This window comes from Dendrobates tinctorius, unplaced genomic scaffold, assembly GCF_039654945.1.
Source record: "Dendrobates tinctorius isolate UK_male_01 unplaced genomic scaffold, ASM3965494v1 ptg000083l, whole genome shotgun sequence".
NCBI classification, from domain to species: Eukaryota; Metazoa; Chordata; class Amphibia; order Anura; family Dendrobatidae; genus Dendrobates; species Dendrobates tinctorius.
This window is the reverse complement of record NW_027361751.1, coordinates 25886528-25901105: the sequence shown is the minus strand read 5'-3', so window position 1 is coordinate 25901105 and position 14578 is coordinate 25886528. Positions and strand designations below refer to the sequence as shown.

At 42.1% G+C, this 14578-nt stretch overlaps 1 protein-coding gene across 1 annotated transcript in view; it reads left to right on the top strand.

Annotated features, from left to right (window-relative positions):
* SHISAL2B (shisa like 2B) overlaps positions 1–14578 on the top strand; it is a 113082-nt gene that overhangs the window by 56086 nt on the left and 42418 nt on the right. The window contains exon 2 of the mRNA XM_073584251.1: positions 11882–12039. Coding sequence (XP_073440352.1) covers positions 11882–12039 — 158 coding nt within the window. The remainder of the gene's footprint in view (positions 1–11881; positions 12040–14578) is intronic.

Genomic DNA, 14578 nt, shown 5'->3' with positions numbered 1-14578 from the left:
TTGCTATATTATGTGATATGATAGCTGCAATTCATTATAGTCCAACTGGACAAGTTTGAGGTCGTGTGAGCCTTTTCTGGATTATGCAACCTTCTGCAATTGTTCAAAATCCCCAGTTTCAACAAATTCCTCAAAAAACAATTTGCATTGAATCGATTAGTTAGTCTCTAATGGTTAATTTTCAAGCTACAAAAACATACTGATAGGGTGATTGTTTAGAACATTTCCCCAGCATAGGTGTCTTTGAAAATTAGATTGTAAAGGCCCCGTCACACTAAACGATGCACCAGCGATCCCGACAATGATACGACCTTGTCAGGATCGCTGGTGCATCGCTACATGATTGCTGGGGAGCTGTCAAACAGGTAGCTTCACCAGCGATCAGGACCAGTGAGGACGCTGGTATCCAATGTAAATATCAGGTAACTAAGTGAAGAGCGCGCTTAGTTACCCGATATTTACCTTAGATACCAGCTCCCAGCATCTGCTTACAGCGCTGGGAGCTCACTGATCGTTGCTCTCCCGCTGCCACACGATGCGTGCTGGCCAGCGGGAGACTAACGATCAAAAAATGGCCCAGGACATTCCTGCACGATCAGCAATACCCTGCAGGGGGGCCGGTCGCTGATGCATGTCACACACAGTGATATCGCTGGTGAGATCGCTGTGACGTTACAAAATCAGCGATCTCGCTGTGCGTGACGGGGTCTTAAGTTCCACTGGAAGCAGGGACTGGTGTGAGTCAGGACAATCTATGTATAGTGCGGTGGAAAAAAAGTGGAAAAAATGGAAATAAATAATACAACAAGCACATGGGTAGAATTTCTAAATATTGGCATTGCAATTTTCATTCTCCTGTCAACTAACATAAAAAAACAGATTTAATAATGTTACATTCTGGAACTGTAATTTGCAAGGAACAATAAACAAAATGGCATTAATTTAATGTCACTTTTGATAATGTCTCAGCTAAAAAGAACTGATCACAATAGTTATGTGGGGACTGTGTAAAAGGTTGTAAATTATGCAGAATGTCCTTTGTCACAATTTGTAGAATATTCTTGTACATTGTGAATTAACTTCCAGTTGCCAAGAACGAGGTGAGGAAATTACATGGTACGCCGGGCTTTTTATGGTGATTAAAGAATGAGATTATATCAGTCATTCCCAATGTGAATCAACCCAGACAAAAACGATTTCATGGGAAAGAAACATTCTGTTCTGTCATAACGAAAAGATGCCCTGTTACAATGAGTCTGACTTTAACCCTTTAACAACCAGGGGTATTTCAGTTTTTGAATTTCCGTTTTTTGCTCCCCTTCTTCGCAGAGCCACAACTTTTTTCTTTTTCTGTCAATATGGCCATGTGAGGGCTTGTTTTTTACTGGACAAGTCATACTTTTGAACGACACCATTGGTTTTAACATATCGTGTACTGGAAAACGGATAAAAAAAACTAAGTGTGGTGAAATTGCAAAAAAGTGCAACTCCACGGTTGTTTTTGTTTTCTTTTTTACCATGTTCACTAAATGCTAAAACTGATCTGCCATTTTGATTTTCCATGTCATTACAAGTTCACAAACATCAAATATGTCTTTCTTATTTATGTGGTGAAAAAAAATTCTAGAATCTGTTAAAAAAAAAAAGCCCCATTTTCTGAGATCTTTAGCATCTCTATTTTTCGTGATTTAGGGTTGGGTCAGGGCTAATTTTTTGGGTGCCGAGTTGATGTTTTCATTGATACCATTTTGATGTAGATACGATCTTTTGATCGCCCGGTATTGCATTTTATTGCAATGTAGCATGACAAAAAAAACGTAATTCTGGTGTTTTGACTTTTTTTCTCATTACACTGTTTAGTAATCAGGCTAATTCTTTTTTATATTGATAGATCTGGCATTTCTGAACGCGGTGATACCAAATATGTGTATATTTGATTTTTGTTAATTGTGCTTTATTTTGAATGGGGTGAAAGGGGGGTGATTTGAACTTTTTTATATTTTTTTAATATTTTTCAAAAAAACTTTTTTTACTTTTTGTATGCTTCAGTAGTCTCCATGGGAGACTAGAAGCTGCAGCACTTTGATCGCCTCCTCTATACACAAGTGATGACATATTTTTGCTGAGTTAAAGTTCAGACCTGAATCTCATTGAGAATCAGTGGTAAGATTTGAAGATTGCTGTTCACAGATGCTCCATATGGCTTGATATAAATCACCTGGGAATTCAGTGCTGTGGGAGATAATTTGCATATTCCTGGTGCATTCTGGGAAGAGCAATGAGTCGCCGCAAGGCAGGGATCACATTTGCGAGAAATTTGCATGAGTCTCGCACCTCAATATCCGGCACTTGGGACCGGAGTGTGCGGCTGCATTTTTTGCAGCCGCGCACTCTGGTTCCGAGTGCCGGCGTCTGTGCCGGATATTAAGATGCGAGACTCATGTGAGTTTCTTGCAAGTCTGACCCCAGCCAAAGCCTGAAGATCTTTGGGTGTAGCTAGATTGAGCTGCTTGGAGGAAATCATCAAACTGGGAATTGAAAGCTGTGGGAGATAATTTCCATATTCTTGATGCATTCTGGGAAGAGTGAAGAGTGAGGAATCACCACGAGTCTGAGGATCTTTGGGTGTAGCTGGATCAAGCTGCTTGAAGGAAATCGTCAAACCGCAGGCCTTGACAGCACGCTGAACCTTTACGGTGACTCCACAGAAATTAGTTTTGTTCAATATGGAGCTGGAGATTTCTCATACGGTGTGCTGAAATATGTGCTATATGTTTACAGACTTGCCGGAGGAAAAGACAAACTATGTGCCAAAAATGCAAGCTTGTGATTCTGTTAGAGGAAGAGGTGCAAAGGCTTCATATGAGAATAGATACACTGAAGCTCTTCAAAGAAGATGAGGATTTCCTTGTCAGAGCAGAAGAATATCTTCAGAATGTTCCAAGAGAAGAAGTTTTCAGTGTTTCTGCAGAAGATAATAACAGAGTAGAAAAATCTACTCAGAACATTCAAAGTGAAGCACCTTTCAATATACCTGCAGAAGAACAAAATTGGAAGCATGTGACCTAAAGAAGCAGGAGGATAAGGAGGCAGTCAGCACCCATACCGCTGAGGAACAGCTACCAAATTCTCATGCAGGTCAACTATAAAGATGTACATCAAAAAAGTGCCTTGCCCACAAAGAACACCCCAGTAAGAAATCAGAAGCTTCTTGAAGGGAGAAAAAGAAGTGCTGTAGTGAAGAAGAAAAGGAGAGTGGTGGCCGTGGGGGATTCCCTAATCAGAGAAACAGAAGCTGCTATCTGCTGACATTACTTCACAAAAACTGTGCTGTCTTCCAGGTGTCCAAATCAAAGATGTGTCTGATAGGGTATCAAGACTGTTCAGTGCTAAAGATGACTACCCATGGCTATGAATACACATAGGAACAAATGACACAGAAAGAAAGGACCTGGAAACTATAGACAGATTATCCTAGGTCAGAAAGTGAAGGAGCTGGGAGCGCAGGTTCTCATCCATTGTCTCAGTGGATGAACATCAAGGAGATTGAACAGGATTCTACAGGTGAACAACTAGCTACGGCAATGGTGTTGTGGGTTTCTAGACCATGGAGTGAATTACCTGTATGATGGACTCCTTGCTAAAGATGGGTTGTATCTTACAAAAACAGGAAAACACAAAAACACATATTTTGTAGATGCCTTGCTACACTCATAAGGAGAGCTTTTAACTGGAGCAATATGGGATGGGAAATACATGGCCAGGATGAAATACAGTATGCATGTGATGGTGTGATATGTGTGTATCATTTTGTGTATATTTATATTTTACGGATTTCCATAGTGTTCTCTTGTTGCCCTGTATCATTCCGTGTATTCCAATATTGTCTAGAGTCTCAATTACCTTCCAAAAGTCTGATAATTGAATTAGCTCACTTACTGTCTGCAGCCTGACTGTATCTATGCCTCTTGATGAACCCCTTGTAGTGCCTTAATCCCCAAGGCACCTTTGTCAGGTCAGGGAGGCCTGAAAACCACCCCAACCTGTCTGATTACCCCTGGACATAAGGAGGGGGTTGGGGAGGACAGGAGCTGTTCAAGTCAGACTCTGTGTGGTGATGATCATGTGAAGACAGCACGTCAGAGAGAAGGGGAAGCATATGGACCCATTTTGTCCTCTGTCTGCTGGATTATTGGACTCTCATCTCCTTGGACAATAATCCTGTTACTGTAGTGTATTCGTGTTTTGGACTATTGTATCCTCAGTGTGGTGGATTGTTTATAGCCATTTTAGTATTGCCTATAATAAAGGTCTTGGGATTGTTCACACTTCCCTCACCCTGTTGATTGTGTGGTATCGGAGAAGGACCCCTTGACAACTGGTGGCAGCAGTGGGATCAACAGAGTGTAACCCAATGAAGAACGACCCACAGAGTGAATACAAAAATTGGGCTGTATCCAGTTTACAGGAGAGAGCCAGAGACCTGGGCATGAAATACCAGGGACTGACTAAAGAAGCCTTAATTGACTTACTGGTGGGTGCTAGCCCGGCCACTTCCTCCCAGATGTCTGAAGGACAAGCGCTGGAGACAGGGATCCCCACCCCAAAAAGCCAATGGTTAAATCATAGAATCATAGAATCGTAGAGTTGGAAGGGACCTCCTGGGCCATCTGGTCCAACCCCCTGCTCAAAGCAGGATTCGCTAAATCATCCCAGTCAGATGTCTGTCCAGCCTCTGTTTGAAGACTTCCATTGAAGGAGAACTCACCACTTCTCGTGGCAGCCTGTTCCACTCATTGATCACTCTAACTGTCAAAAAGTTTTTTCTAATATCTAATCTGTGTCTCCTCCCATTCAGTTTCATCCCATTGCTTCTAGTCTTTCCTTGTGCAAATGAGAATAAAGTTGAGCCTTCTACAATGTGACAGCCCTTTAGATATTTGTAGACAGCAATTAAGTCTCCTCTCAGTCTTCTCTTTTGCAAACTAAACATTCCCAAATCCTGCAACCTTTCCTCATAAGACAGGGTTTGCAGACCGGTCACCATTCTGGTCGCTCTTTTCTGAACTTGCTCCAGTTTGTTGATGTCTTTTTTAAAATGTGGTGCCCAAAACTGGACACAATATTCCAGATGAGGTCTGACCAAAGAGGAGTAGAGGGAAATAATGACTTCACGTGATCTAGACTGTATGCTTCTGTTAATACATCCTAGAACTGCATTTGCCTTTTTTGCTGCTGCATCACACTGTTGACTCATATTCAGTCTGTGATCTATTAGTATACCCAAGTCTTTTTCACATGTGCTGTCACTTAGCCCTATTCCTCCCATTCTATATATGCTTTTTTCATTTTTATTGCCCAGATGTAGTACTTTGCATTTCTCCCTGTTAAAAACCATTCTGTTAGTTACTGCCCACTTCTCCAGTTTATTTAAATCTTTTTGAATCCTCTCTCTCTCTTCTCTAGTATTAGCTATCCCTCCTAGCTTTGTGTCATCAGCAAATTTAATCAGTTTACCTTCAATTCCTTCATCTAAATCGTTGATAAAGATGTTGAACAATACAGGGCCCAGGACAGAGCCCTGTGGTACCCCACTTGAGACATTCTTCCAACTGGATGTGCAGCCATTTACGACCACTCTTTGGGTCCGATCACTAAGCCAGTTATGAATCCACCTAACAGTTGCCTTGTCCATTCCATACTTAGTCATTTTTTCAATAAGGATTGTATGAGAGACTTTGTCAAATGCTTTGCTGAAGTCAAGATATACTATATCTACAGCATTTCCTTGATCCACCCAATCAGTGATACCGTCATAGAAGGAAATTAAGTTAGTCTGACATGACTTATTAGTTACAAACCCATGCTGACTCTGTTTGATCACTTCATTCTTATCCAGGTATTGACTTACACGTTGTTTAATAATTTGTTCAAAGATCTTTCCTGGTATAGAAGTCAGACTCACCGGCCTATAGTTGCCTGGGTCCACCTTCTTCCCCTTTTTGAAGATAGGAACAACATTTGCTCTTCTCCAGTCTTCTGGCACTTCTCCTGTTCTCCAAGAATTTTCAAAGATTATGGAGAGTGGTTCAGAAATTTCTTCTGCTATCTCCTTCAGTACTCTGGGGTGTAATTCATCTGGACCTGGAGACTTGAATTCATTTAGGTTAGCTAAGTGTTTCCTCACTATCTTTCTGTTTATAGATATCCTGGATTCTTCTATTCCCTTAATAGGACAGTGAATAACAGTTGGTGTTACATTTCCTTTCTGAGAGAAAACAGATGCAAAATAGGAATTTAAAAGTTCAGCCTTCTCAACATCCTGTCTTACCATTTCATCATTTTCATCCTGTAAAAATCCTATAGCATCTTTGACTTTTCTTTTACTTTTGACATATCCCCAAAATCCTTTATTATTGCTTTTGACATCTCTTGCAAGCCTCAATTCATTTTCAGCTTTAGCTAATCTGATTTGTGCCCTGCAGATTCTGCAGACAGCATTATATTCTTCTTTAGATATGCCTCCCTCTTTCCATTTTATAAACATTTTTTTCTTCCTTTTTAGCATGTGCTTAAGTTCTGTGTTCACCCATCCTGGTTTCCTTAAATGCTTCCTATTCTTCCCTCTTTTCGGAATTGTTAACTACTGTGCTTTGAGAATTTCATTTTTCAAGATTTCCCATCCTTCCTGGACATTTTTGTCTTTAAGGATATCCAGCCATTGGATTCCTCCAATTATCTTTCTGAATCCCTTAAAATCTGCCTTTCTGAAATCTAACCTTGACGTCTGAGTCTTCACAGGTCTTCCGCCTCTAGTTATCCAAAATTCTAAAATAGCATGGTCGCTACCTCCTAGGGTTCCAGCCACTTTTACCTCCTCAACCATTTCCTCCCTGTTTATAAGGATTAGATCCAAGGTAGCAGTTCCCCTTGTTTTCTCCCCTACCTTTTGGAAGATAAAGTTGTCAGCAAGAGAGGATAAGAATTTCCTTGACCTGTTAGTTTTGCCTGAGAGAGATTCCCAACAAATGTCTGGATAGTTGAAATCTCCCATGACAACTATGTCATATTTTTTGGAGAACTTGGCCATTTGATGCATAAAGAGTTCATCCATATCTTCAGCTTGCACAGGCGTCCTGTAGTAAATGCCTACAATGGTGTCCTTTCCATTGTTCTGTCCTTGTATTCTTACCCAAACAGTTTCCACAGAACTCCCAGTCTCTGAAGCTTCAATCTCTGTGCAGATATATGCGTTTCTAACATACAATGCAACACCCCCTCCTCGTTTATCAAGTCTGTTTCTTGCAAATAAGTTGTATCCTTCTAGTCTTGTATTCCAATCATGTGTATCGTCCCACCAAGTTTCAGTGATTCCAATGACATCATATTTCTTTTCCTGTGTTAGTAGTTCCAATTCTCCTTGTTTGTTGCCCATGCTTTGTGCATTAGTATAGAAACATTTTAGTTTGTGATTGGTTTCTCTTTCTCCAATATTTTTATTAATTAGATTCTTTCGTCTTTGTTCTTCCTTTCCACTTCTATTAGCAGAGTTCTCAATAGCATTTGTCAGGTGTATGGCTTTTTCTGGTCTTTTGCTTCCCTTCCCATGTTGTTCTAGTTTAAAGCTCTCCTTACAAGTGTAGCAAGGCGACTTCCAAATACATGCTTTCCAGTCTTCGTAAGGTGCACCCCACGGTTGGTGTGGTACGAAGAAGAGATGGCAGTTCTGGGCCCCGGTGTCTCTCAGGAGTATAAAGAAGAGGCTGCCTGCCGGGCACAGCAGAGACAAGAAGCAATGGAGCTTGAAAGAGGGAGTAATGCAATGTGGAGTGTAAACCCAACGATCCGGGAGCCTATAAGGATCACCCGGACAGAGTTTAAGCCATTTGATGAGGCTTCCAGAGATGTGGAGGGGTTCTTCAAGGACTTTGAGCAGCAGTGTGCTGTGATGGAGGTGCCCCACTCTGGCTGGATGTGTTTGTTAGTGGGACTCCGGAACAGAAGCATGGCGGAGGCTTACCGAACCATTGACTCACAGCGAAATTGGGATTATAACACTGCAAAGCGGACTATCCTGGATTACCATGCTATCACCCCAGACTCATATAGGGTCAAGTTCCGAGACCTCCCATGCACCACGGGGGGGTCGTTTAGGAAGTATGTACATAAGATGTCCCAGTCATGTCGGAGATGGCTGGAAGCAGAAAACGCCTTTACTGTGAGAGATGTTATACAGGCGCTCGTTATAGAACAATTTCTTTCCAAGTGCCCCGCAAAGGTACAGGAATGGGTCCGGGAGCGCACGCCGTGTACCGTGGATAGAGCTGCAGCCCTGGCCAATGAAGCCCTTACTATCCGACCGCAATGGAGGAGGCTTCTGTACAATGAACCACGGCCTGCTCCCGCGCCCCGTCCCCCTCCAATTATATCTGCCCTTCCACCTAGTCGCAAGCCGATGACAATCAAGCCTCACCATCCTGGGCCCCAACAGTTCCGACCATGACCTGGGGGTATCACAGAGAGGAGATGTTATGGGTGTGGGCAACCTGGACATTTGCAGTTTGGATGTCCCTCAAGGGTTCGGAGGGAGCCCCACACAGCCCCACCTTGTCCAGTGCATCTTGTGCACTCCATCCCACCTGAGGAAGAGCTACCACCACCCCCACCAGAGTGGACCACCGACCACGGCACCATAGATACCCCTCCTGGAGTGTATGGACTCCGGTCTTTGTCCTTTAGCTACCCAGAGCAACGGCAACACCACCTGCAGGATGTCTTATTTGACGGATACAAAGTGTGATTTTGAGACACAGGGGCATTCCTGACTATCGCTGACCCCCGTGTGGTTCGACCCAGGCAATTCACCAGGGTTCCCGGAATTCCCATTGTCTTGGCAGGAGGGTGCCCACAAATATATACAGCGAGCTTCTGTGCGTTTGGATTATGATTAAAGGAGAAAAACTGTGTTGGATTGGAGTTATGGGAGGACTTCCTGCAGATATCCTCCTTGGGGATGACATTGGGGAGTTACAGTGCCAATTTGTGGGAGCAGGCAGTGCAGAATTCAACTGTGCTTTTTTCTTTCTGCTGCTGACAGATCAGTGATTTTAAACCTCAAATGCTGCTCTGTTGATGCATACGGCAGAGGATTATCTTTTCCTATATGTAATGTTTCAATAGAGCAGAAATTACATTTTTATATCATATATCTATCTGCTGCAGGCAACAACCATAGTTCAGCTTGTACTTTAGTTCTGTACTGTCTAGTTTTTACAAGCTCTGTTGATGAGAAGTGAAGGGAACTTAAACTCTCTGAGAAACCAGCTAACAATTATGTAAATACACACATTCAGCTATACTAATGTAGATGACAGAAGATAAAATCAGATAGGCAGGGTACTATACAGAAGCAGAAAGTGCACAGAGGCAAAGAGCATATTTCAAAGGTTGGTTACACTTTATGTCAGTGTTGAAAGGTATGCTGACAGGATGCCAGCTATGTGAAACTGTACTGAACGTGATCATTCATCATTCAGGAGCACTGGCACTACAGCATGATGTATCTAAGAGCCTGAGGAGCATGGTTTAGGGGGTGATATATGCAAAATAAGGTAGATTGAAAAATGAATTACATTGGCACAAATGAATAAAAATATATACTCATTGTTGTAAGATGATACTTTGATTTTTTAAACATCACTATTATTCATTGTCATGTGCTGTTTGAACAAGGCTAGTCCTTTCAGAGTCTAAGCCTGCAGCTGTTGTATATTCCAAAAGCGAAATCTGATGAGATCTGCTTTTGCACATCAAAATTATTTTAACATGTCAAAATAGATGTCAAGATTAGCGATGGGCGAGCACTAATTTGCCCGGGTGCTCATTGCTCGGGTCGAGCAAATTGGAATTGGAATGCTCGGGTGCTCATCGTCCACCTCTTGTGACACGTACCCACGGTCGCCTTCATGTGACCGTGGCTGGTCAAATATTTGGACATCGCTACATGTGATCTCATCTTGCCCTGCTTCAAGTGGACTGGGCGAGTGGCCTGAATCTATAAATAGAAAAGTAAACAGCTCTTCGGAGAGTCCAAGTGTAGGATCAGTGGTCTCTGGGCACTTGGGATGGTGGGAGAAAGGAGGATCAGGATGAGGAATATGCAGTCCAGACTCACGGCTACTCAGACAGGAAGACAGGGTAGCAGTGGCGATGATGGCAAAGTGACTGAATGCATTATCTGCTGTCCAACCAACAACCTTTTGACACTGTTCTGAGTTCAATAGTGGTGTGCTGCTGTGGTCCCCTAGTAATTGGGACAGGAAGGTCGAGCGAGAAGATGTGGGTGTTTGTTGTGACCCAATTTCAGCTTGCCTACTGCCTCGGCCTCTGCAGCATCACGTCCACTTCCCTGTTTCTTGCCACGCACCTTGCCCATTTTAAATGGACAACATTTTCCACGTTCACTCCAAATGGCTGAATTTGGAGCAAATTTATATGTGATCCGTGTGTATGAAAACCACCAGTTTTTCTTTCAGCAAACTGGTGTCAATAACTAGGCTAAGACACAGGAAAAACATTTGAATGGAGGCCTCAAATGCCACAATTTGTAGCCCACAGATAGATGAGACGTGTGACGGAGATGCTACACTGTAAAATATGTGGCCTGTATTTTTTTACAGCAAAATAGTGTTAATAATTGGAGTAACACACAGCAAAAACAGTTGAATGAAGCCTCAAATGCCACAATTTGTAGCCCACAAATCGATGAGCCGTGTGACAGAGATACCACACTGTAAAATATGTGGCCTGTATTTTTTTTACAGCAAAATAGTGTCACTAACTAGGGTAGCGCACAGCAAAAACAGTTCAATATATGCCTGAAATGCCAGAATTTTTAGCCCACAGATAGATAAGGCGCGTGACAGAGATACCACACTTTCAAAAATCTGGCCTGTATCTTTTTTTTTGGCCAGTAAAATTGTGTCAATAAGTAGGCTAAGGCACAACAAAAACAATTCTATGGAGGCCTGAAATGGCACAATTTTGATTGCAATGATATGCGATCCGTGTGGTGGACAAAACCACGTGTAAAATATCTGCCCTGTAGCTAATAATTTTTTTGGCAGTTAAATATTTTTTTGGCAGCAAAATGGTGTCAAGAAATTGTATAAGACACTCCAAAAAATTTTTACAGTACCACAAAAATGGCAGAATTTTCTGCGCGCTCAGATGTGATCGCTAGGACGGGCAAACCCATTTAAAATAGCTGGATTTTCACGCTGTACTAAAGAGTGCCAAACATGCAGGGTGGGTACCCGAACTCCCTACGAACAATCCAGGAAATGCTCGGTGCTCACCAAACACGGCGAGTACAGCGATGCTCGGGCGAGTACCGAGCATTACCGAGTATGCTCGCTCATCACAAGTCAAGATACATATTTCTGCATCACAATATCTTCAATGTAACAAGATATTTATGTGATACAGGAATATTTAAGGGAACAGATGACTATAGCAACCAATCATGCTTCTGCTTTAAGGCAAGACCACATGGACAGTTCATCACATGTGCAGAAAACTGTGCCCACCCATGCCAGCCAATGGTAGAAAGACTTTGCTTCAAAATCATGTGGGTATTAGCCATATGGGGTGCATGGTGTCTATAGTTGTTCCTAATCCCTCTTTCCTTCTCTAACGCTCACTATTTTAGATTGTTGATGAGATGGATTCATTCTAACAAGACCATACTTCGTAGAAGTTAAACAAGACCAAGTTTATCTTTACCAATATACACTAAAGTACCATATTTGCTCTTAAGGATGTTCTTTATCTTTTCTTCTAGACTATGCACTAAAGTATTATCTCATGTACTCTCTTGCAGTATAGGAGCTCTGATTGGACTGGCGATTGCAGCATTGGTTTTACTAGCGTTTGTAGTCAGTGTGTGCGTCCTGTGCTATTTATTTCTGTACACAAAACCACAGAGGATAGAGACGGGTTTAAAGCTTCAACATTCTGGATCATCATCATCACATAGAGGTAAGTACATCTCAGATTTATACAAAGAAAATCCAATGTACAATTGTTAATTGATTAATATATGCAAAAATTATGCAAATTTAAGATATGAATTTGCTTTCTCATGGAAGTTGTGTCAAGTTAAACTGTTTTACGTTTAACTGAAATGCTCATGTTGTGGGAATATGAAAATACCTGGAAAACTATTACCTTATTATTACCTACAGTGGGGAAAAAAAGTATTTAGTCAGTCAGCAATAGTGCAAGTTCCACCACTTAAAAAGATGAGAGGCGTCTGTAATTTACATCATAGGTAGACCTCAACTATGGGAGACAAACTGAGAATAAAAAATCCAGAAAATCACATTGTCTGTTTTTTTTTCATTTTATTTGCATATTATGGTGGAAAATAAGTATTTGGTCAGAAACAAGCAATCAAGATTTCTGGCTCTCACAGACCTGTAACTTCTTCTTTAAGAGTCTCCTCTTTCCTCCACTCATTACCTGTAGTAATGGCACCTGTTTAAACTTGTTATCAGTATAAAAAGACACCTGTGCACACCCTCAAACAGTCTGACTCCAAACTCCACTATGGTGAAGACCAAAGAGCTGTCAAAGGACACCAGAAACAAAATTGTAGCCCTGCACCAGGCTGGGAAGACTGAATCTGCAATAGCCAACCAGCTTGGAGTGAAGAAATCAACTGTGGGAGCAATAATTAGAAAATGGAAGACATACAAGACCACTGATAATCTCCCTCGATCTGGTGCTCCACTCAAAATCCCACCCCGTGGGGTCAGAATGATCACAAGAACGGTGAGCAAAAATCCCAGAACCACGCGGGGGGACCTAGTGAATGAACTGCAGAGAGCTGGGACCAATGTAACAAGGCTTACCATAAGTAACACACTACGCCACCATGGACTCAGATCCTGCAGTGCCAGACGTGTCCCACTGCTTAAGCCTGTACATGTCCGGGCCCGTCTGAAGTTTGCTAGAGAGCATTTGGATGATCCAGAGGAGTTTTGGGAGAATGCCCTATGGTCTGATGAAACCAAACTGGAACTGTTTGGTAGAAACACAACTTGTCGTGTTTGGAGGAAAAAGAATACTGAGTTGCATCCATCAAACACCATACCTACTGTAAAGCATGGTGGTGGAAACATCATGCTTTGGGGCTGTTTCTCTGCAAAGGGGCCAGGACGACTGATCCGGGTACATGAAAGAATGAATGGGGCCATGTATCGTGAGATTTTGAGTGCAAACCTCCTTCCATCAGCAAGGGCATTGAAGATGAAACGTGGCTGGGTCTTTCAACATGACAATGATCCAAAGCACACCGCCAGGGCAACGAAGGAGTGGCTTCGTAAGCAGCATTTCAAGGTCCTGGAGTGGCCTAGCCAGTCTCCAGATCTCAACCCTATAGAAAACCTTTGGAGGGAGTTGAAAGTCCGTGTTGCCAAGCGAAAAGCCAAAAACATCACTGCTCTAGAGGAGATCTGCATGGAGGAATGGGCCAACATACCAACAACAGTGTGTGGCAACCTTGTGAAGACTTACAGAAAACATTTGACCTCTGTCATTGCCAACAAAGGATATATCACAAAGTATTGAGATGAAATTTTGTTTCTGACCAAATACTTATTTTCCACCATAATATGCAAATAAAATGAAAAAAAAAACAGACAATGTGATTTTCTGGATTTTTTTTTCTCAGTTTGTCTCCCATAGTTGAGGTCTACCTATGATGTAAATTACAGACGCCTCTCATCTTTTTAAGTGGTGGAACTTTCACTATTGCTGACTGACTAAATACTTTTTTTCCCCACTGTACCTTACATACATTATCATTACTAGAAATTAGCGAATATTTCAGTATTTGGTTTGGATTATGATACCTGAATTTTCAATATTCGCCAATTTATTCGTCGAATATTTGCTGAACATAACCAAACGCCATTCAAGTCAATGAGAGGCAAAAACAAACGCATGCCCCAAAAGCTGACAAAACACATCAAATGAGGGACAGACACCTGGAAAGTGGCCTCAAATACCCACAGTGTAAATTGTAGCATGGCAAGGCAAGGTGGGTGAGGGATCGGTGTAGTCCTACTGTGCTGGGAGCCCTGATACCACATACAACAGCTCAACCTACTTTCATGCTGAGCCACACTCGGGTGACCTAAATATCAGTTTCGTAGACTACCATTGTCAGGAAAATCTAAGGATAGTAGCAACACGGGTAGTTGATTCCAATGAAGTGGAGGCCTGAGATCCAGTCAGGAGCCTACACATTTTCAAAATTTAGTGGCAGACACCAACAAAGTGCCATCAATTTCTCCACAGCAGAAATAGTATAATAGGGACCGAGCTACAGGTCTTCCACTACGCCCATTCCAGTAGATGGACACCCAACCAGGTTTGTTCACATTTCCAAAAATTATTGGCAGACACCTCCAAAATGGTATCAATTTCACAAAAGTAGAAATAGTATAATAGCAAATGACAGGTCTTCCACTACACCCAACCCAGCAGATGGACACCCAACCAGGAATTTTCA